The sequence below is a fragment of the Oncorhynchus mykiss genome, chromosome 25 (assembly GCF_013265735.2).
Source record: "Oncorhynchus mykiss isolate Arlee chromosome 25, USDA_OmykA_1.1, whole genome shotgun sequence".
Taxonomy (NCBI): Eukaryota; Metazoa; Chordata; class Actinopteri; order Salmoniformes; family Salmonidae; genus Oncorhynchus; species Oncorhynchus mykiss.
This window is the reverse complement of record NC_048589.1, coordinates 18,290,646-18,314,732: the sequence shown is the minus strand read 5'-3', so window position 1 is coordinate 18,314,732 and position 24,087 is coordinate 18,290,646. Positions and strand designations below refer to the sequence as shown.

The 24,087-nt window shown below is 44.8% G+C and overlaps 1 protein-coding gene across 2 annotated transcripts in view; it reads right to left on the bottom strand.

The window, feature by feature from the left end:
* Nucleotides 1–447: 447 nt before the first annotated feature.
* Nucleotides 448–24,087, bottom strand: part of LOC110505498 (cysteine-rich motor neuron 1 protein) — a 47,471-nt gene continuing 23,831 nt past the window's right edge. The window contains exons 5-15 of one of the 2 annotated variants that reach the window (XM_036962754.1): nt 21,776–21,955; nt 16,518–16,721; nt 14,440–14,568; nt 13,996–14,149; nt 10,913–11,034; nt 7,452–7,670; nt 6,672–6,887; nt 5,274–5,486; nt 4,378–4,503; nt 3,599–3,777; nt 448–2,998 (exon numbers count right to left, since the gene is read on the bottom strand). In XM_036962754.1, coding sequence (XP_036818649.1) covers nt 2,807–2,998; nt 3,599–3,777; nt 4,378–4,503; nt 5,274–5,486; nt 6,672–6,887; nt 7,452–7,670; nt 10,913–11,034; nt 13,996–14,149; nt 14,440–14,568; nt 16,518–16,721; nt 21,776–21,955 — 1,934 coding nt within the window. In that variant the 3' untranslated portion in view covers nt 448–2,806. The remainder of the gene's footprint in view (nt 2,999–3,598; nt 3,778–4,377; nt 4,504–5,273; nt 5,487–6,671; nt 6,888–7,451; nt 7,671–10,912; nt 11,035–13,995; nt 14,150–14,439; nt 14,569–16,517; nt 16,722–21,775; nt 21,956–24,087) is intronic. The other variant, XM_036962755.1, reaches the window with a different exon arrangement.

Genomic DNA, 24,087 nt, shown 5'->3' with positions numbered 1-24,087 from the left:
AGTGGTTGAAAAACAAGTTTTAATGACACCAACCTAAATGTATGTAAACTTCAACTGTGTATATATATGATTTTCTTTTACTCTGAAAACTTGGGGTGCCAAATAAAACTTCCCGCGGGTCAGTTGGGGAACCCTGCTCTAGGCTTTGAGAAACACCACACACAGATCTCTGGCCACATCCTCTAACACAACACAGATAAGCAGAGCATAGCAACTATGCTAAAGAGAAATGGGAATATTAAATCCTTTTGCAAACTAACGGATAGGGAAAGCTGATCACCTTTGGCAGCACTGGGCAAGAGTAGTTAAAGGAACAGATGTCATATCTAACCATGTTACCTCTTTTGAACCCAACAAGCACAGCACACTTCCTCATTGCAAACATGATCTCACCATGGAAATGACACAAACACTGAAATGTCTTCCCAAACGTTAAAGGCAAAGTCATTTTTGTTCACACATTTTATTTTTTCAAAATAAGTGTAAATGTTACAGTTCAACATCTAAGAAAAATGTATTTACAGTTTGCAAAAGTAAATAAATAAGCTTGAATAACAAAGCAGATAGAAATGGTAAATGGTTTACAATATCGAAAATGTACAGCAGATTTGGCTACCAAGTTCATTTGCCAAAAACACATCTCAAACTATAGATTAGTATTAATAAATAAAGCTATGTGAAAAAATAAATAAGGTACTCTTCTGTCCACTACTTTTATCTACCTTTTTTACACATAGGAAAAACAAATAACTGTATGCTTTTACAAGCCGCATCTTCACTTCATTTAAAGCACATGGTTGTGATTCAAACAGAACCAAATCGACAGAATTACTTTCAGAACTCTTCAATAGAAATCTACATTTGTCTCCACCCACTTTTGACATCACAATGGTCTTTGTATCGAGAGAGTGGCAATGTAAATAGGAAATCATGCCCAAAGATTTCTTATTAAACCCCAGTCTGTTTTGTAAAGCTCCAAAGCACAGCTCTTTCACTAGATCGATCAGATTGTTAATAAGCCAAGACTGTGCTGCAAAAAGTATGTTAACTTGAGTGGTTTATCATTACGTGCTAAATATGCCTATCAAATCCCCGAGTAGGCCTTTATCCCTCTAGGAATTCTCCCCCACAGCTTTTTAAAACACTGAACACTTACAAAAGTGCTAATTTTCATGAACATGCTCTGATGTTGTAATGTACTATTATTTACAGTTCATAGCAGTCTCCTTGAACCCCTTGCCTTTGTTCACTGTAATACGTTATAAACTGGTGGAATGGGGAGACCTTCAGTCAGGTTACCTGGGTATGGAATACATAGCGCATCAGTTGAACTCTTCAAAGTGTACTGAATTGGGCTAGAATATGTTATTGTAGGAGAAACAATGAAATATTATAAACATTTAAGGCTGTAAAAGGAAGGCTACTAATGTTAACATTCTCTGGAAACAGTAGCTCCTGTTTGTGCATGGCTGTAAATTAACTTATATAAGTGAGGCTTACTGTATATCGACATTCCTCATGAGTAACTCGAGAAGGTCTGGCACTGCTTCTGTAGTTTCTTGTAACGAGTCGTCTTATCTGCAAGCTATAAAATAAGTCTGAATTCATGTTAATCCACTTCATCTTGAAGTCCATTGCCATTTCTACATGATGAAGTTCAGTCAATGGGATGATTGCTTCTGAAGGAAACCAGACTAAGAGTTATTGAGTAGAGAAGGATGAAGGACTATACTGTATTACAGACAGACACACTGGCTTCACGGCTGAGGCAGATTACATTCACTCATACTGTATTTGTTCCCTCTCTCCAGGGTAGCTGGTTGTTTTCTGAATGGAATGACTTGGTCATCTTTGAGGCAGACAGGAACCACTACAGTAAGTGGGAAGAGAAGAGCATCCTTCCTCTGCGTTAATGGAGAAAGTTTAGGCTGGTGTTTACAATGTTTTAATCTTGCCACCATGGAGACCATCACAAAACCAAGAAATACACTACAACTAGTACACAGAAATATAACAACAAAAAAAGAATCTAAGATGGATACCAAACATTCTAAAGCAGGAGTATGGGTCTATTTTCCCTGAGTCTGCTGGGTTCTGATGTTGCTCAGTCATTGACTGCGTAGAGGAGAGAGTCATGGATCTAGCCATATACTGTATCTGCTAATCCCTCCCATCTAATTTTGATTACAACTGATTACAGACCAGTTAAATTGGCTTCACATCCAAAACAATTGTTGATCAATTGAGTGCTGCGCTGCAGCACATGGAAACCAGCAGACTGGAGACCCTCTAGTCTAGAACCCAAACTTCTGTCCTAAAGCTTTTATACTCCTCCTATTAGCTTCATGTTCCAGCTCCAGAGGAGGCGAGAAGCAAAAATGATAATGTTCACAGTGCAGAGCTCTCTGGCTGAATAGTAGCCTCTCTGGCTGTCTTTCTGTCTGTGGTGAACTGTATGGCAAAGTCCCAGAATGGCCACATCCTCCTGCCTCCCCTGTCTCTCCTCACCGCAACAGCAGCCAGGCCACAGTAAAGCGCCAAACGCAGGATATAGCAGTATGATAAAGCAACAGGAAGTTGCAATGTTTTGTGTTTTGTTGTGGATCATCAGTTTTACTGCCAGAGAGAGAGGGAGAAGGGGGAGATCCCAGACATGTGTGTGGCTGTACAGTACAATATATAGTTTTGTGGATCGATCACCATGGAAATGTGTGAAAGAAAGAAGAGGAAGTACTGGGTAGCCCTGCGAGCGGTGTAGAGTTTGGGGGTCCGGTTAGGGGGCTGGTGGTCAGGGGCCTGTAGGGATCTAGCGCTGCCCCCTACCCTGGCCCATACTCAGCTTGGCCCGGGGGATGCTCATTCTCTCCACACACGGGGAGCTCATCTCTGGGGAGAAGTTGATGCTGCAGTCATTCTTCACGCTCTGGAACTTGTTCTCCTTTGAAGGTTCCATGTACACCAACGAGTTCTTATTCACATGCTTCTTCAGGATCACAGTCTAAGAAAGGAGAAGAGAGAGGAAAGATTCCCAGGGTTTCAAATATCAATTATTTTGCCAGTTATTGATTGGATCCTACTGCTTTGGGTTAGCGTGCACTGTGTCTAGTTCGGACGGGAGAGACTGTTCAGAAAGTATGTGACGATTTACGATTTTCTGTACCACTAGTCTTATTTCATGGGCGTGTTGTAAAACTATCACACTTGATGATAAACTTGACACAGTTCAAAGTGCTCCTTCAGAATTAAGTCCTGGAAAAAGACATGAATCCCTACTTTATGACGCCCTGAACACAAGTTGTAGCAGGAGCTGGAAGATCAAGGAAAACCCACGACCCACCCACAGATTAAAACCCAAAACAACCGCCCGCCCCACTATGGTGCTATGATTTAGCACCACAAGGGTCTAAGTTTGGGCAGCAATGCTGGGTTGCAGCAGGTAGTTTAGCGGTTAAAAGTCTGTGCCCTTGAGCAAGGTACTTAACCCTAATTGCTCCTGAAGTCGCTCTGGTCTGCTCAAATGTAAAGGTTGAAATTCATTGGTGAAACTGTGCGTTCAGTACAGGGCCTAATGAGCTGATTTACCCACAATGCCTCTCACCTTCTTGGGGGCACTGTAGCAGGACATCTGCACCCACTTCTTTTTCTTGTTGATGAGGAGCGCCACGATGAGGAAGATGATGATGGCCAGGAGTAGACCAGCCAGTATCCAGGCTGCTGATTGGTAGATGAGAGCCATCTCAGTTTGGCTGGGGGAGTTCTCTCCCAGGCTGTTCCCGTCTGCAAGGAGAATCAAACAGTATTAATATCAGCTCTCCCCCACTGACTAGACTACACACACTGCTGTCACACGGGCCAATATTTCCATTACATTATTCCCCTTCTAATCAATTGAAATGAAAAGCAGCTCGTGTCCTTCCTTAGTGTTTGGCAGTTTTCCACGGCCAATACCTCAGATACAGTCTTCAGATGAATGGTCTCTGTCCCAGGACTCTTATGGGTTAGTATTGTTTTGGCCACATCGATTCATCATGTGTCACTGTGCATTTATCTCATTTGTCAAAGTGTCCCTATATAATATATATACTTTTTTAAATGTAACCTTTATTTAACTAGGCAAGTCAGTTAAGAACAAATTCTGATTTACAATGATGGCCGACGCTGGGCCAATTGCGCGCCGCCATATGGAACTCCCAATCACGGCCGGTTGTGATACAACCTGGATGACATGTCAAGTCACAGGGCAGAGTTGAGGCAGGTGTTACCACCCAGTCCCATATTATTACTATTATTAGTTAACCATCGCTGTGGGCCATAGGACAAGTGAGTGAGTAAGTGAAAGAGAGGGACAGACAGACAGACAGACAGTGTTAGTGTTACCTGTAGCAGCAATGATAGGAGGTACGGTGGCAGTGGTGATCCAGACTGTGTTGTCCACTGTGGTAGTAACCCTGGTCTTGGGGTCCTTGGTCGACACCATCATTGGAACAGATGTTGTTGTCATTTCTGTAAATCAGGATATCACAACCATAACTCACATACCCATTCACTCATGTAATGTCAAACACACTTGAACCAAAAACAAATCCCCACATAAGTCAATGTAACAGAAGGTTATTGTTTGGATGAGTGTCTGTAGATAAGGTGTGTTTACAGGACGTGTTCTCTAAGCTTCCATAACCCTCCTTTGTCAAGTGCTGTTTTCCACCGAGCAAATAACCAAAACAAAGATGAAACGGCTACAAATCACAGGGAACAATGCAGGCCTGTGCCAAGGTTTTCCTCTATAGGAAAAGCTGATGGAGCTTTGCCTTCTTGTGCCGCCATGGAGAGTGGCGGGCCGGCTCAGCCGGAGACAGGAAACACGTGTGAATGTGCGGATGCTTGGGGAATGTTTTCTGTCGAAGTGGGTTGTGTCACATGGAATGTTGCTGTGAGTAACCGTGTTTGCCCATGCAGCGCCAGCAAGACTGGCACTCAGGACGCGACTCACACATGCTTGCCTTATTGTAGCTAAAGACTTTTCCTCCCTTCCTACAAGTTACAGTGTGAATAATAATTTTCTCAATAACAAGCTGTACCTTGTCCCAAAGGAACGACTTGTTTTAATGCATACTTAATATGGGTTTCTCACAGTTTTCACAAGACAATACATAAATACTGTATTCTACACACCAGAATTACAGTGGACATCATTAGAGAGGGTAACAAGCAGTGTGCTCTCACCCAGCTAGACTTTCGCACACACACACACACACACACACACACACACTCACCCAGACAGTGAGGGCAGCACTGGCCCTTGCGCAGGACGGGCACCCTGCAGTTGGCAGGCGGGCAGCGCTGGGAGAAACACTGAATGGTTCCGTTGTTGCAGGAACAACTGGTGCAGGCGTTGGCCTTCCAGGTGTCCCCAGCCAACAGCACGTCTCCCTCGCTGGAGATACAATACTCCTGCTGACTGGTGCTCACTGGGAGCAGGGGACCCTCTGTGGATGGAGGGATGGATGGAGAGAAAGGGTTAACTTTATCACAGATAATCCCCTGGCTCCCAGGCTAACACCGGCAGTATAACATCTCCCAGGCTAACACCGGCAGTATAACATGTTAATCCAGAGCGGTTATTGGACCTGTAGGTCTGTGTTTGAGATAAGATGATTTTAACTGTACGGTAAAAACTAGCAGGAGGCTAGCTAATGACTAGGGAACACATGGCTGCTGTGCTCTCTGTCAGTTAAATCTCTGGCTTATCTCTGTGTCTCATTGCCCCCGGGCCCATAGATCAGTGGCCTTCCTGTGACCAAAGACTTAGTTAGATTGTACACATATCGGCAGTACTGTACGCATACTGAACATCATGGGGCCTGTCATTGAAATGTGCATTATTCCCACATTCCTAAGAGCCAGGCTCATACATAAGGGCAAACTGCTTTTCTGGGGGAGATGTGGTGATAACGCAGCTAGCCGAGCATTCCCCAGGAGGCTCTGTGGGTTTCAGGAGCAGTCATGCATTTTTTATTTGTGGGGCTCATGCTTGTGGGGCTGAGGGAGGAGTGAGGGGTGGGAGGAGGTGTTGGGGCGGGGGGAGGAGCGAGGGGTGAGGGTACTGAAATAGTGCAGATGATCACCAACTCTGTTCTTCTCAACAGGGGGTGGGGTCACGTGACCTGACCAGGAGAAACTAGTTATATAGGCTATAACTAGGGCCCAGAGTTTTTCCTAGTCATATCACATTGCCAGGAAAAACTCCTGGCCCTACAAATGACCAGTGGAAACGGACAGGGTTGTCCACATGTGTTCCTGTCTGGAGGACATATACCAATGTAAACCCAGCCAGTTTGGTCTGGTTTCTTTATAAGCCTGACATTAAACTGTCCGACAGCGTTTAACATGCACCCAGGAAAGACAAGGCAAGGCTTCACAGTCCACAACCACATGTTGCGGATAATGGCTCCAGCTTAGATTTATCCCACTCTGACTGACCACAAACTGACATTTCTTTCTGGAATTATTCCTGGATGTACTGTAAGGGCTTTTGATATTATCTGAAATTGCTCTTGTCAAGGCTAATATGATGATGGAGTTCTACATTTACAGAGAAGAAAATGGCTTTGCATTAGATGCGTCCTATTAAAGCAGCCTATGACAGATGCAGGGGATGTAAGGTACTGTACCTGGGCAGACATGGCAACAGGTGTCCTTGTTCCTGGTTGGGGCCTGACACACAGCAGGGGGACACACTTCAGTGTCGCACAGGACGCGGCCCTTCCTGCAGGTGCAGCGTGTACAATCGTCCAGGTTCCAGGTCTCTCCCTCCACATAGAGTTCCCCCCCAGGGGCCCGGCACACCACCAGGTCCATGCCCTCCGGCTGACCACTTCCTGATTCATCTGGACAGATGATATATAGGTTAGGAAAGACAGATAACAGCAACACAACAACACACTCAAAGAGTTCAGAGTCTACAAAGAACAAGGTTCCCATCTTGCTACAATTAGATGTGTGACATCAATGCTGAAAGACTAAAGCCTGGCAGTTACACAACTATGTGTGGTGGACCATAGTTTCCTCTAGTCTAGTACAACTGTACAGATAAAACATTTGACTACCCATAGGGTTGACATTCGTAAGGAGTTAATGTCTTGTCTACTGACAAACGGGTGACTGAAGGTTGCAGACTTCTTTCACTCTTAAATATTTGAACAGTCCACTGAGTCACTCCCATATAAATAGACTGACTGGGAGGGGCATGGATGTGTAACTGTGTATCAATGTGTGTTGCTCCTTACAGAAACACAAAGTGTTCATGGAGCCTGAGGCCTGGGTTGACTACTGGGGCAAAAAGTGGGCGCTTAGGAGAGTGAGATCCTAGGGGACTGTGACCTGCCAGACCTGTGTGTGTGTGTCTTTGTATGTGTGTGTTGATAGACCAGGTGGCTCCAGACAAGACATACCTTCACAAGTGGGGCAGCACTGGTCAGGCCTGACCACGGGGTTGGCGCAACTGGGCACAGGGCAGGATATGAGCACACACATCTCTCTCCCAGTGTGGCAGTAGCAGTCGCGGCAGCCGTCGTGCCAGCTCTCGCCCTTCTCATAGCGGTGCCCGTTGGAGGTCAGGCAGTAGCTGGGCATAGGGGTGGGGGCAGTGGTGCTTGGCAGGTGGCCACTCTCTGGAAAACAAACATGAACACAGACAAACAGACGTTAGGCAGGGAGGGAGGCTGGTGACTTGAACCTGTGAGAAACAGTCACCAGGGATGTTTCAGGGCATGAGAAATTCAAAGTGGAAATTTCATTAAGAAGAATTATTTACGGTTTATAGTAAAGGCAGCAAATGTTATTGTCTTGGCTCTGTTACTGTCCCTGGATTCTCTCAGCTCCACCTTCACCAAACACCAATATGTGACCTTCTTTTTAAAGTCCCTTTATTTCCCAATAATCCATTTACAACAGCACCACAAATAAATAACGTTTAATCATTTCCTTGAGATTTTTGGCACCGGACCCAAAAGTGAGGTCCTGTGTTTCTTTTGAGGGATAGGTTTAGTTTATAAAACCCCACAAATGCCAATAACTGGCCTCCAATGTGTTACAAACCCAGTGTGGCTGTTAAGTCCTGGGAGAGCAGTGTTTTAGAATAGAACATACTGCAGTAGTTCAGTGAATCGCACCATGTTTTCACATCCAGGTCGGTGGTTTGTGCCTCTTCTCTCTTAACACACTGATATAACACACTGTTATACACACGAAAAAAGGTACAGCTCCCCAAAAGTTTCCTATCCATAAATACTTGAAAAGCCCACTGAGTACCTGATCCAAGAGTATCAAAATAAGGTCAACAACAGGACCGTGGAATAGACAGAAGTGTCTATGTGTGGGGAAATGGACCCACTGCACCGGCGTCTTGCTAAGCAAGAAACCAAAAATATATGCCAAGCTAAAATATTTATAATATTACTGAAAAAAAAGAAAATAAACATCAAATATAACTGTCAGTGTATAAATAAGCTGTTCGCAAACTTTCTTGAACTTTTGTGGTTGGTGAATCTAATCAGACATGCACACACAGGCCTCAGAGAGAGTTAAATAAAAACAAGAGTCAAAACATCCATTCATAACAGACCAGCTAAAGGTCCCAGCAAATCACATCTGCTACATAATGGGAGAAAGTCAACACTTCAGAGAGACTCGTCTCTCTCTAATTCACAGTATATCGCCTACTCCTCACCCTGAATCCTTTTAACAGGACACAGACACGATCACAATCACACACACAAGGTCACACACACACACAAATACACATGTACTGTATTTATTTATCTGTATGTTATGTATGCTATGTATGTATGTACAGTTGAAGTTGGAAGTTTACACACACCTTAGCCAAATACATTTAAACTCAGTTGTTCACAATTCCTGACATTTAATCCTAGTAAAAATTCCCAGTCTTAGGTCAGTTAGGATCACCACTTTATTTTAAGAATGTGAAATGTCAGAATAATAGTAGCGAGAATGATTTATTTCAGCTTTTATTTCTTTCATCACATTCCCAGTGGGGCAGAAGTTTACATGCACTCAATTAGTATTTGGTAGCATTGCCTTTAAATTGTTTAACTTGGGTCAAACGTTTCGGGTAGCCTTCCACAAGCCTCCCACAACAAGTTAGGTGAATTTTGGCCCATTCCTCCTGACAGAGCTGGTGTAACTGAGTCAGGTTTGTAGGCCTCCTTGCTCGCACATGCTTTTTCAGTTCTGCCAACACATTTTCTACAGGATTGAGGTCTGTGCTTATTGAAGGCCACTCCAGAACCTTGACTTTGTTGTCCAGAAGCCATTTTGACACAACTTTGGAAGTATGCTTGGGGTCATTGTCCATTTGGAAGACCCATTTGCGACCAAGCTTTAACTTAATGACTGATGTCTTGAGATGTTGCTTCAATATATCCACATCATTTTCCTCCCTCATGATGCCATCTATTTTGTGAAGGGCATCAGTCCCTCTTGCAGCAAAGCACCCCCACGACATGATGCTGCCACCTCCGTGCTTCACGGTTGGGATGGTGTTCTTTGGCTTGCAAGCCGCCCCCTTTTTCCACCAAACTTAAAGATGGTCATTATGGCCATACAGTTCTATTTTTGTTTCATTAGACCAGAGGACATTTCTCCAAAAAGTATGATCTTTGTCCCTGTAGTCTGTCTTTTTTATGGTGGTTTTGGAGCGGTGGCTACTTCCTTGCTGAGCGGCCTTTCAGGTTATGTCGATATAGGACTTGTTTTACTGTGGATATAGATACTTTTGTACCTGTTTCCTCCAGCATCTTCACAAGTGTCTTTTGCTGTTGTTCTGGGATTGATTTGCACTTTTCGCACCAAAGTACATTCATCTCTAGGAGACAGAACGCATCTCCTTCCTGAGCAACCGGCTGCGACTGAGAGGTCCGTGGGGCGACGCACAATTGGCCCAGCGTCGTCCGGGTTAGGGAGGGCTTGGCCGGTAGGGATATCCTTGACTCATCGCGCACCAGCGACTCCTGTGGCGGGCCGGGCGCAGTGCACGCTAACCAAGGTTGCCAGGTGCACGGTGTTTCCTCTGACACATTGGTGCGGCTGGCTTCCGGGTCGGATGCGCGCTGTGTTAAGAAGCAGTGCGGCTTGGTTGGGTTGTGTATCGGAGGACGCATGACTTTCAACCTTCGTCTCTCCAGAGCCGTACGGGAGTTGTAGCGATGAGACAAGATAGTAGCTACTAAAAACAATTGGATACCACGAAATTGGGGAGAAAAAGGGGTCAAATTAAAAACTTAGATAAACTTAGTGTATGTAAACTTCTGACCCACTGGAATTTGAATACAGTGAATTATAAGTGAAATGATCTGTCCGTTAACAATCGTTGGAAAAATTAAGTAGATGTCCTAACCGACTTGCCAAAACTATAGTTTGTTTAACAAGAAATTTGTGGAGTGGTTGAAAAACGGGTTTTATTGACTCCAACCTAAGTGTATGTAAACTTCCGACTTCAACTGTATGTATGTGTATATATACTGTGTGTATGTATGTATATTATTGTACTGCTCTAGGGATGTCATTTACTATCATGTATTGATTTTGACCTTTTTCAGATCATTTAATTACCATAGTGAATTATTGTAATATTTGTTTGTATCAATTAATCCCATAAGGGATGGTTTGCCAATTGCCGATTTTACCCGAAATAAAATGTAATTCACTCACTCACACACGCACACTTACACACGCTCACTCACACACACACACATGATCACACACACACACGCTCACACACACACACACACTACTTTTGTTGTTATGGACGTGTAGTCGTGTGACCGGCTGACCCAGAGGGATGAATATTGATGCGGACCAGATGAGACAGACAGACAGATGAGCACCATACCTTTGCACATGCAGATGGAGCAGCCCTTCCTGTTCTGCCGGTAGCCATCGCTGCAGTGCTTGTCACAGGTGAAGGGGGGACACTTGACACAGCGACACATCTCACAGCCGTGCTTATTCCTCCTGTGGGATAGATAGAACACACAGATGTCTTTATCAGATATGTAATGTGAGAGGGCAAGATAGGAAGGCCGTCTTTACAGCTCAAATTGTGCATGTTTCAGTGAAAGCTCTGAAGCCAGCGGTCGGGTGGAATGCTGCCGTGGAGCCAGATGGTCAGGCATGGTATAATAGATACATGGTTCTGTTATCCCCTGGTATATTAGTTGCCTTTGAAGAGGCCAGATAAAAGCAGCACCCTGGAACACGTGAAAGCCCCATGGTGCACAGCGCAAACACCATACCAATGCTAGAGTCTAGGGCACTGGGTTTAAAGCCAATTCGGATGCTTTCCATTAGATTCAACCTATTCAGATAGTTACTGTATTGCTACCAACTCCTTTGGCGGATATGTGAGGCCCAGAGCAGGGCCAAATGATATTAATGCAGCCAGGTTGATTAAGGGACATAGGTACTGAGAGGCCCTGCTCTCTATTAACTATGAGCTCATCATCATGGTTGATTTGTAAACAGAGCAGGGAGTTCAATTCTGTAGAGAGCAGATACAGACCCAGACACAGGGATGAGTTAGTACCAGAGGAAAAACAAACCCTGAGGAGTTTGAGAGACGATCTACATGGGGACTGAAATGAAAGTAAACCCCCACTAAATGGCCTAAAGGTATGAGGGATACAAACAGAGAAAACAGCCTGTTATTTAGCTAGGAACAGACGCAGATCACGTGACCTAGTTGGATCCAGCTATGGATGTCATAAAACGCACACTGAGCGCACAAAACATTAAGAAACACCTTCCTGGCCTCCCGAGTGGCGCAGCGGTCTAAGGCACTGCATTGCAGGCTTTACTTGGCTCATCGCGCTCTAGCGACTCCTTGTGGCCGGGCACCTGCAGGCTGACTTCAGTCGTCAGTTGAACGGTGTTTCCTCTGACACATTGGTGCAGCTGGCTTCCAGGGTTAAGCGAGCGGGTGTTAAGAAGCTCGGTATGGCGGGTCATGTTTTGGGGGACGCATGACACGACCTTCGCCTCTCCCAAGCCCTTTGCGGAGTTGCAGCAATGAGACTAGATCGTAATCACCAAAATTGGGGTGAAGGGGTAAAAAATTACAACAAAATTTGTTTTTAAATGAAACCTTCCTAATATTGAGTTGCACCCCCCCTTTTTCCCTCAGAACAGCCTCAATTTGTTGGTGCACGGACTCTACAAGGAAAGCGTTCCATAGGGATTCTGTCCCATGTTGACTCCAATGCTTCCCACAGTTGTGTCAAGTTGGCTGGATGTCCTTTGAGTGATAGACCATTCTCGATACACACGGGAAACTGTTGAGAGTGAAAAACCCAGCAGGGTTGCAGTTCATAACACAAACCAGGGCACCTGGCAACTACTACCATACCCCGTTCAAGGGCACTTAAATATTTTCTTGCCCATTCACCCTCTGAATGGCAAACATACACAATCCATGTCTCAATTGTCTCAAGGCTTGAAAATCCTTCTTTAATCTGTCTCCTCCCTTCCATCTACACTGATTTAAGTGGATTTAAGAAGTGACATCAATAAGGGATCATAGCTTTCACCTGGATTCACCTGGTAAGTCTGTTTCATGGAAAAAGCAGGTGTTCCTAATGTTTTGTACACTCAGTGTAGATGAGCAGCAGGTTGAGAAATTATGTTGATCAGATGGACTCATCTATTACATCACTCTAGCCTCTCTTTCTATATGTGTCTCCCACGCTCTCTCTTTTTCTGGAACAAGTAACCCATCTTTTCAATTAAACATTGAGCTTGTTAGGTGGGATTAATTATACTATTATTCTCTGTCGGCCACATAAATAAAACAGGAGATTAACCCTGTGTCCCATAGCAGCCGATCCACTAGCAGAGGGCACATCTCTGCTGAAACAGCAGTAAAGGCAGTATGGAGAGGCCAGGCTGAGCTCTGAGCTGGCTGGGTCCTCCGTGTACAAACACAGAGACAGAAAGTCTGGCCACCTTGGGAGCTGGGCTTTGTTTCAAAGGTGTTGTGTGGAATTTTGTGCACCATGCTTGGCTCTGGGGCTGCTGTCTCTGTGCCGGCCTGGGCAGCAGGAGAATGCCGTGCACGTCCAGTCAGATCCGATGATGATTTAGACCCATTGAGGAGGGGAAACGCTTTAAGTCCTCCTTTGTGTCCTGCTCAAGGCGCTCAACTGTGCCAAATGTCAATGTAAACACACCTTTAGGGCTCTGACCCACTCTGACAGCCCACTGCTCAGTGGTCACGCTTTCCCCCCTCTACACTGTTGAGATAAGAAAACTGGACTGTTCAAAGCAAGTATAGTTTATGAGGTTTGTATTAATTGTGGTTTAGTCACATACGCCACAAATTATATAGTTGATGATATAGTCTAGAGTTCTCTGCAGAGGTCATAAATGCAGCCAATTTATACAAAGCCGTCTCTGTGTTTTTTCACTGGTCCATTTTAGAAGCACCACTCTGCTAGAAAAGTGATGCATTACTTAGCTCATCGAGGATTCAGACTTCTGAAGCCAGTCCTGAACCGATGCTTATGAGTGATGAAGCCACCGCTTCCTGCTCCTCTTCCCCCTCGGGTTGCCTCTCTGCTGGCATCCTGTGCAGACATATCAGGCCCATCTTGAGCGGAGGCTCCAGAGAGCATGGTTCAGATACCAGAAGAATCTCATTGTATACAATTCATAAAGGCCGCTTTTGTGCAGATGTGTTTTTTAGCGTTGTTTTGAAACGGAAAGATGATTTATGAAATGTGTTTTTCCAGCTAAAGAGAGAGTGGATTGTGTGTCAGGGCCCATGTCAATAATAAACCAGACAAATCACCATTCCTTCAGGCTTTGGTCTTTCAGTCGTGACCAGTGGGTCTGTAACAGCCTTTGAGCTGCGTGGAAAATAAGGGGTGAATAATGAGCAGTGCTTAACTTGAAGATGTGTAGACCATTCAGAGGACTTACACATATCCGTAGGGGCAGGTCTTGCTGCAGGTCAGGGGTCGGCACTTGGGCATTGGAGAGCTGCACTCACACACCTCGCAGCCAAAGTCATCCTTCTCGTATCCCACGGGGCATTGCAGCGAGCAGTATTTCCCCAGGTCAGGGCAGGAGTAATCTGAAACAGTTCACATGGAGGTCACCTTACCATCGGCTGGCTCATCCATCAACACCATGTTAGTTTTCTATAGGGCGTTTCATTAGCGAATTCCAATGACAAAAAAACTGTGAATACCATGCAACCATGGTAACAAATGAAGTGCGACAGATATTTGCTTTATGTTTCTGTATTGGAGATAATGTGCCAGGGACTTGACATTTGGAACAAGTTCCAGTATGTGTGTTCATGTGTGTTTATGTGTGTTTATGTATCTGTGTTTAACTCTTTGCGTCTGGTGTGAGACTCACGGTTGAGACACTGGCAGAGCAGGCAGCCGTTGTTGTCCTGCTGGAAGCCGTAGGGGCAGTCCTTCCCTGAGAAAGAGCAGTTCTCCAGACGAGGACACAGCATAGGGCTCACCGTCTCATACGAAGGCTCTGTGGGACAGAAAAGCTGTTATAACTCTCTATGACATGTCATACTATACCTGCCTCTGTGAAGCCTATAACACTCACAGACATGTCATACTATTCTCAAATTAGGATTTTATGAGAGCAAAGAGTAAAGAGCAGAACACTTAGACACACAATGTTACACATCTATCTCCATGCCAACAGAAATGGTTCAGTGTTCACGTTGCTGCCATCTGAGAGAGAGCGCTGTGATTAGAGATAAACGCAGGGCCATTACAGATATAGGTGCTCTCTAGCAGAGGGCTTTGATGAATGAGCACCTCACATGTTGTCTAAACGACCTAGAGGAGTGCAGGAGCACGGCTTGGCTCTAGCCCAAACAGAGAAGCCCCTGTGTGGGAGTCTGGTGAGTCAGAGGCTGGCACTGGACAGACCCAGAGAGCCACATCATCACTGGAGCCCACCAGAGATGAGGTGTAATGCTGGCCTGAGTCACACATGTACAAGCCACAACCAGGGGAAGCTAGGTGGGGGTCTAGTTGGGGGGCCCTCCATTATCTTGCTACATTCAGAGGGAGGAGCACCAAACGAGCTGTAACTAATTACGCTCACAGAAAAACAGTGATCCACTCCAATTAAGCTTGATCCGGCAATGCAGTCGAGAGGCTCCGTACGGTAGGTGTGACGTGATTGCGGAGCCTCAGGAGACTTGTGGAGGCCAAATCAAGCTCTCTACCGCATCGCCGTGAGCCTCCCAAATGTTGTAACAATGCAGAGAGCTCCGTATAGCTCCGCACTGACATGATCGGTTGAAGGTAGGTTGGGGCGGTACGTCCTGTATAAACACAAACTCACTTCCTTGACAACTTCCTTCACAACAGCTATTCTCTGCTCCGTGAAGCGCAGGAAATATGAATGCCCTGACTTCTGCAGAGGCCGCATCGCAGTAAATGCTGTGTGGCCAATACAGACACCGGAATGACCATAAATCGGATTTAACCCTTCAGTCTAAGCCGCGCCTCATGCAGGTGGGTCTCATACTGCAGGCTGGGCCAATAAAAAATCACAAAGGAGCCTGCAGCTGAAGAATGCTCTGTGGCCTCCTCTTTAATGAGCGGCCAACATGGCCTCCACATAGCTTCAGGGGGAGAGACTATCCTACAGTCCAGTTCCACCAGTCAGGTTCTGAGCTCAAACTGACTGTACTGTCAAACACAAATGTTTTTGTAGTTTGGTCCAGCGCAGTAGGAACCATTCCATTTACCGATGAAGACGTTAATTGCCAGATGTACATTGACATGTTATACATCAGATGTAGGTACATTGACATGTGAGGGGGTGGCCATTAATGGGGGTGAATTCCTGAAAATCAGCTGGCGAGTTGCAAGTTGTTTACGATATCAGTTTTGACAGATACACTATGTTGGCTATATCAAGAGCTCAATGGAATGCCAGATGCAATTGGTGGTGGTGCCCCTGACCCTTACACAATACATCAGAAACATTTCAATTAGACATTGTAATTAGATTCAAAACCGTGAGTTCATGTAACGCTCTTTCCTGCCCTATTAGGCTAGTTGAACTGAAAATGCAATCTTCCATCAAAACGTGTGGTATGTCCATTGTCTGTACATGCAATATAAGGCTACTTCAGAAGAAGTGCGACATGAGATATTTCCTTGTGAGGGAATTGACTGCTTATGACTATGTGGGCTATGTCTAGAACATATGTAGCATTACATTTGACCTGTTCCTTGCTAGTTTCAGACTTAAATCTCCAACTACTTCAACACTAGCCAATCGGTTTCTCTCAGTTATAAGCCAGCTGTAGTCCCTGCTACAGGCTGTATGTTTTTATTTTGGACTAGTAACCTTCCGGTTACTAGTCCAACGCTCTAACCACTAGGCTACCCTGCCGCCCCAAGAACAGTATGTGCATACAGATATTATTGTGTGTGTGTCTCCATACGAACCCTCGCAGAAGGGGCAGCATTCTCCAGGGATCTTGACTGGGTTCTGACAGCTCTGTTTGCAGGCCATGGCAGTACAGTGAGGGTCTCCATCCACACACTGACAGAAGGTGCAGTCATCCTCCTTCCACTGCTCCTCGTGGCCACGCAGCTTGTTGTTCACCCAACAGCTGGCTTCTGTGCTGTCCATAGACAGGAGCTCCACATCTGGACACACGGAGAGGGGGACAGACAGAGGCTGGGATCAGAAGGAGAGAAGCGTGGGAACTATACTGTGCTGTTTGGTATGCCATCCTTACTTGTAAATGCTGTGTGGTACATATGCCTTATGACACACACTCTACTTCCTAACAGATTCAATCAGATCATCATCATAGTCATCATCAACGCCGTTGTCATCATCAACTACGAATGTGGGAACACGTCATAGCCACGTAATTGAGTTAACAAAGGATATGGTGGAATCAGAGGTGAGGGAAGCAGGATATTCCTGGCGGGACTAGGAGAAACTGGTCAACCATCAAGACCGGTGGATGAACCCTCAAGAGCTCCTCAAGAAGTTAGAGAGTGGATGTAAAGCAAATGTACTGGGATCTAATGTATGTAAGTAGAGCTGGATGGAAGAGCATGTCATATCGGAGAAAGATTAGTTAATTAAAAACACAGCGAGACATACATATCTAATTTCCTGTCTCTGCAGTGTCTAGTCTTTCCCCATAAGAGGAGTTAACCTCAGCCACGTGCATGTCACACAGATACAGTTTCATCCGTGCCCCCAAAGGCCAAAGAACAGTTCAGGGTTCAGTGCCATAAATTTCACTCCAAAGCAACAAAATCCCACTTAAGAGCATTAGAGTGCCTTCAGAAAGTATTCACACCTCTTGACTTGTTCCACATTTTGTTGTGTTACAGCCTCAATTTGAAAATGATTAAATGTAGATGTTTTTTTGTCACCGGTCTACACACAATACCCCATAATGTCAAAGTGAAATGATGTTTTTAGAGAAAAAAAATCAAATTAATTACAAATGAAAAACTGAAATGTCTTGAGTCAATAAGTATTCAACCCTGTTGTTATGGCAAGTCTAAATATGTTCAGGAGTAAAAATGTGCTTAACAAGTCACATAATAAGTAGCATAGCACTCTGTGTGCAATAATAGCGTTTAACATGATTTTTGAATGACCACCTCATCTCTATACCCCTACTCATGTAATTATCTGTAAGGTCCCTCAGTCGAGCAGTGAATTTCAAACAGAGATTCAATCACAAAGACCAGGGAGGTTTTCCAATACCTCGCAAAGAAGGGCACCTATTGGTAAAAAATAAGACCTTGAATATCCCTTTGAGCATGGTGAAGTTATTAATTACACTTTGGATGGTGTAGAAATACACCCAGTCACTACAAAGATACAGGTGTCCTTCTAACTCAGTTGTTGGAGAGGAAGGAAACCGCTCAGGGATTTCACCATGAGACCAATGGTGACTTTAAAACAGTTACAGAGTTTAATGGTTGTGATAGCAGAAAACTGAGGATGGAACAACAACATTATAGTTACTCCACAATACTAACCTCATTGACAGAGTGAAAAGAAGGAAGCCTGTACAGAAAAAACATGCATCCTGTTTGCAACAAGGCACAAATTGATGTAGTTCTGTCCTTGAGCTGTTCTTGTCTATTAGTGTTCTGTATTATGTCATGATTCATGTTGTGTGTAGACTCCAGGAAGAGTGGGGATACTAATAAAATACCAATACCAAGATAATACTGCAAAGAAATGTGGCAAAGCAATTAACTTTTGGTACTGAATACAAAGTGTTATTTTTGATGCAAATCCAATACAACACATTACTGAGTAGCACTCTCCATATTTGCAAGCATAGCGTCGGCTGCATCATGTTATGGGTATGCCTGCAATCGTTAAGGACTGGGGAGTTTTTCAGGATAAAAAATAAATGGAATGGAGCTAAGCACAGACAAAATCCTAGAGGAAAACCTGGTTCAGTCTGCTTTCCACCAGACATTGGGAGATGAATTCACCTTTCAGCAGGACAATAACCAAAAACACAAGACCAAATCTACACTGGAGTTGCTTGCCAAGAAGACAGTGAATGTTCCTGAGTGGCCGAGTTACAGTACCAGTCAAAAGTTTGGACACACCTAGTCATTCTAGGGTTTTTCTTTATTTTTTACTATTTTCTACATTGTAGAATATTAGTGAAGACATCCAAACTGTGAAATAACACATGGAATCATGTAGTAACCAAAAAAGTGTTAAACAAATCAAGATATATAAAAAGTTGTAGATTCTTCAAAGTAGTCACCCTTTGCCTTGATGACAGCTTTGCAAACTCTTGGCATGCTATCAATCAGCTTCACCTGGAATGCTTTTCCAACAGTCTTGAAGGAATTCCCACATATTCTGAGCACTTGTTGGCTTCTTTTCCTTCACTCTGCGGTCCAACTCATCCCAAAGCATCTCAATTGGGTTGATGTCAGGTGATTGTGGAGGCCAGGTCATCTGATGAAGCACTCCATCACTCTCCTTCTTGGTCAACTGGCCCCTACACAGCCTGAAGGTGTGTTGGGTCATTGTCCTGTTGAAAAACAAATGACAGCCCCACGAAGCGCAAACCAGATAGGATGGAGTATCGCTGCAGAATGCTGTGGTAGCTGGTTAAGTGTGTCTTGATTTCTAAATAAATCACTGACAATGTCACCAGCAAAGCACCCCCACACCATCCCACCTCCTCCTCCATGCTTCACGGTGGGAACCACACATGCGGAGATCATCCATTCACCTACTCTGCGTCTTACAAATTTGGACCAAAGGACAGATTTCCACCGGTCAAATGTCCATTGCTCGTGTTTCTTGTCCCAAGCAAGTCTCTTCTTCTTATTGGTGTCCTTTAGTAGTGGTTTCTTTGCAGCAATTCAACCATGAAGGCCTGATTCACGCAGCCTCTTCTGAACAGTTGATGTTGAGATTACTTGACCTCTGAATAATTTATTTGGGCTGCAATTTGAGGTGCAGTTAACTCTAATGAACTTATCCCCTGCAGCAGAGGTAACTCTGGGTCTTCCTTTCCTATGGCAGTCCTCATGAGAGCCAGTTTCATCATAGAGCTTGATGGTTTTTTCAACTGCACTTGAAGACATTTTCAAAGTTCATGAAATTTTCTGCATTGACTGACCTTCATGCCTTAAAGTAATGATGGACTTTCATTTCTCTTTGCTTATTTGAGCTGTTCTTTCCATAATATGGACTTGGTCTTTTACCAAATAGGGCTATCTTCTGTATACCCAACCCTAACTTGTCACAACACAACTGATTGGCTCAAACACATTAAGAAGGAAATAAATTCCACAAATTAACTTTTAACAAGGGGCACCTGTTAATTGAAATGCATTCCAGGTGACTACCTCATGAAGCTGGTTGAGAGAATCCTACGTTTAACACTTTTTTTGGTTACTACATGATTCCATATGTGCTATTTCTTAGTTTTGATGTCTTCACTGTTATTCGACAATGTAGAAAATATGAAAAAATAAAGAAAAACCCTGGAATGAGTAGGTGTGTCCAAACTTCTGACTGGTACTATAAATCTACTTGAAAATCTATGGCAAGACCTGAAAATGGTTGTCTAGCAATGATCAACAATACAATCTGACAAAGCTTGAAGAATTTTGAAAATAATAATCGGCAAATGTTGCACAATCCAGATGTGGAAAGCTCTTAGAGACTTACCCAGAAAGACTGCCAAAAGGTGCTTCTACAAAGTATTGACTTAGGGGTGTGAATACTTATGTCAATAAGGTTTTACCCATTTGTTTGAAGTCTAGGACCACAACATAATGAATCCTGTTTGAGAAGCAACCCAGAAAACACATGGAGCTCCATTTGAGGTGATGTATGCCCTCTGAATTCTGGGAATCTATTTTGATGACCTAAGAGTTTACCATAAATGATCATGATTGTTTTTATTCAAAAATGTATTGTTAAGAGAGGCAGGCCATTACCACAGCAGAGCTGTGAGGTGGAGTTGGAAGGTGGTCTGAGGGTAGTGCACTGAACCTGTGTGTGTGTGTGTGTGTGTGTGTTTGTGTGTTTGTGTGTGTGTGTGTGTGTGTGTGTGTGTATGTGTGTGTGTGTGTGTGTGTGTGTGTGTGTGTGGTGAAGGAGTGGGTCTCCCTAAAGACGGAGTCCTATTTGCCCGATTTGATTCCAGCAGAGATTTGGCTGCTGTGACTCCTCCATCTGTGTGTGATTATACTGAATATGAAGCAGTCCTGCTTTCCTCTCAATCTATCCCTTTATTTCTCTCTCTATCCATCTCTCACATTATCAACAGCAAGCCTAAAAATACAAATTATAATGCCTTCACACACAGCCTTGAAACACTTTTAGGGCTGTAGGTGACTTGACCTGTCTACAAATAGATTAGAACAGGTGTGCAGCTTGGGTTGCTCTTAATAATGACGACAAACCAAATACCACCCCCAGCTTAGAACAGTAACACTGACAATGGCTTCCTCAATGACTGGAGCTTTCCATGGCCAAGCAGGGACACAAGATGAAAGCATTCCCCAAAATCTCAGGGGCTGAACATTCCAGATATACCTCCAACACTGACCTCCAATAACCTCCCTCAGTCTTCCTCCCTCTCATGTGGCTGATCAAAAACAGTGGCAGCCAAATCTGTACACCACCACTATGCTTCACGAGACCGTCATTTGTTGGCCATATGCGCTGCCCGAAACCCAAGCCTTTTAACAACTCCAACCGCAGGTACCAGTGTTTTTACTTGCCTCTGAGGGCATGTGTTTTAGTGTCGAGGACAGGTACAAAAGGGGTCTCCCTCCATTAAGGCAACCAGATATAAGGAAGCCAAAGCACTCACTCAAAGGAGGTTTATGTTCCTGACCTCCTACCCATTGCTCATTCTTTTGACTGGTCCTTGTATGTGAAGCATGTTAATGACTGCTGAGTCCAGCTGAATGTAAACGGAAGCCATTAAGGTAAGGATATTGTACAGCGTGTTGGGAGCCCTGGGGGAGTGTATTACAGCCCTGTCTGCTCCGTACGTCTGCATGCCTCCCTACTAGCCTCCCTGCCTGTCTGACCACACTCAGAGCAACACTAATGACAAACGGCCTCCCGAACTGTGCCAGCTCACCTCCACCAATCATACGAAATCTCACATACCTATAAAACTATCTGTAATAGATACAGTTGTGTAACTTTAAAATGATGTGTGTACCTATGCATACAGGGCAGCATTCTCCCTCTGGGATGTAGAAGTTCTCACAGTCCAGTTCCGCACATTCCGCTTTGGAGCAGAAGGATATCCCTCCTCGACACTGGCAGAGCCAGCAAGGGTCCATACGGTACACCTCCCCCTCGGAAAACTCCTTCCCGTTGTGGACACACTTGGGGGAAACTGGGAAAGTGGAAGGGGAAACAGACGCTGTCAACCTGAACGACATGTGGGGCTCTTGATGGCTAACATACATTCACGGCTGATGAATGAACATACTATGCTAAACCATCCCATTAGGTATGTATTAAATAGCTTATAAACACCGGGACAGAATGAGTTTGTTCCTTCTGTAACCGTGCATTAACTCAGATGCAATAATTACAGTGTAACTAGCTGTGGATGGGACAGAAGTGTATTTGTGTAACGTTGTGCTGAGCTATGCACTTGAGCCGAGAGCCCTGGGGACTGGGCTCCAACAGCATTAGACAATGAAGCCAGCTCCATTGGGTGGAATTTAGCAGAGATCTGTGGAGTCTTGGCGGAGGTGGCACCGCACAGCGTAGCTCAGCTCAGCCCAGCGCTGGGTAAAAGAAAACAGCAGCGGGCTGGGCTGGCATAGTGTGGTCTGGAGTGCTGGGCTGCAGACAGCAGACAGGCCATGTAAAGCCAGCGCAAGTACCGGAAACCTCCACTGTCAGTCTCCAAGCGCCGGCCCACAGAACAATGACTACTGTACGGATCATTAGAGACCCATAACAAGCCCAGAGCAGCCGCCTTGCAGACACTACCGTCCAGCCACTGCACACGATGCTCCTGGAACACCCGAGGAGTGGGATGTCATTTTATTGGATTACCAGATAAACCATTTGTCTATGACACTGTCATTGGCTATGACTATGAGTCAGTGACTCAGGGCCTTGAAAGACCACATTAACTTCTCATTAAAACCATGACCATTAAGTTACTGCAGGAGAATGGTTACGTAAGTAGACCCTGGTCATTGTTTAATATACGGCGGAGCGGAGGGACAGGTACCAGCACCACACACAGGAGAAGTCTGCCTGGGTGCCCAGATGCTAACAAATGTAGCTAGCCCTATTAAGGTTTCCATGGGGGGAGGCAGCATCTGTATACCATACTTTGGTAGAGTGCTGTTCTGACCCCTCACCTTTCTCCCTGCTTCCTGGACCAGCCTACACTCTAATACAAAGCAGGTGGGCCAACTGAGTTGAAAGTAAAGTGAGGATTTGTTCTCTCTTTCTCTCTCTTTCCATGTCTCTCTTTCCCTCAACCTCCTTTCTCTCTCTCTCTCTCTCTCTCTCTCTCTCTCTCTCCCACTCTCTCTCTCTCTCTCTCTCTGCCTGCCTTGCGTGCAGCATAACCAAACAGACAAAATGCAATAAGTACTTTGCCGGGCAGAAATCAAAAGGCATGGCAACATTTTTAACGCTTGGGAAACAATAGGAAGTCACATGACAGGATGTTCACATGTCATTTCCCCAGTATTTGTTAATGGTAATCCCTAAAACAAACTTGCGGCAGAGACACTAAATTCCATTCATGCATTCTGATTTCCAGTCCAATCCATATTGAGGATGGGATAGCGGCAGGGGCTGAAGGTGCCATAAAACCCTAACCCTGGCCAACCCTAAAACATTCATGACAAACTGACATGGTGTGACTTGTCTTTCCCAGCAAACAAAAATGCAAAACCCAAATGATAAACAATAAATCTTTAATGTAATTTATTTTTACCCCGTTTTCTCCCCAATTTCATGGTATCCAATTGGTAGTTACAGTCTTGTTTCATCGCTGCAACACCCATACGGAGGCGAAGGTCAAGAGCTATGCGTCCTCCGAAACACAACCCAACCATGCCGCACTGCTTCTTGACACAATGCCCACTTAACAAGGAAGCCAGTCGCAACAATGTGTCGGAGGAAACACAGTGCACCTGGCCACCGTGTCAGCGTGCACTGCTCCCCGGCCCACCACAAGAGTCGCTAGTGCACGATGGGACAAGGACATCCCTGCTGGCTAAACCCTCCCCTAACCAAGATGAAGCTGGGCCAATTGTGCACCGCCCCATGGGTCTCCTGGACTCGAACCCAAAATCTCTAGTGGCACAGCTAGCACTGTGATGCAGTGATTTAGACCACTGGACAACTCGGGAGGCCATGATAAACAAGAATTCTGAGGAGATTTTTCTCAGTTTATGGCTTGGAAAGCATGTACCATACTAGTCTACATCAAGTGTCCTGTCCTGACCTAAATCCATGCTACATGGGACTCCAGACTGTTTGCTCATCTAA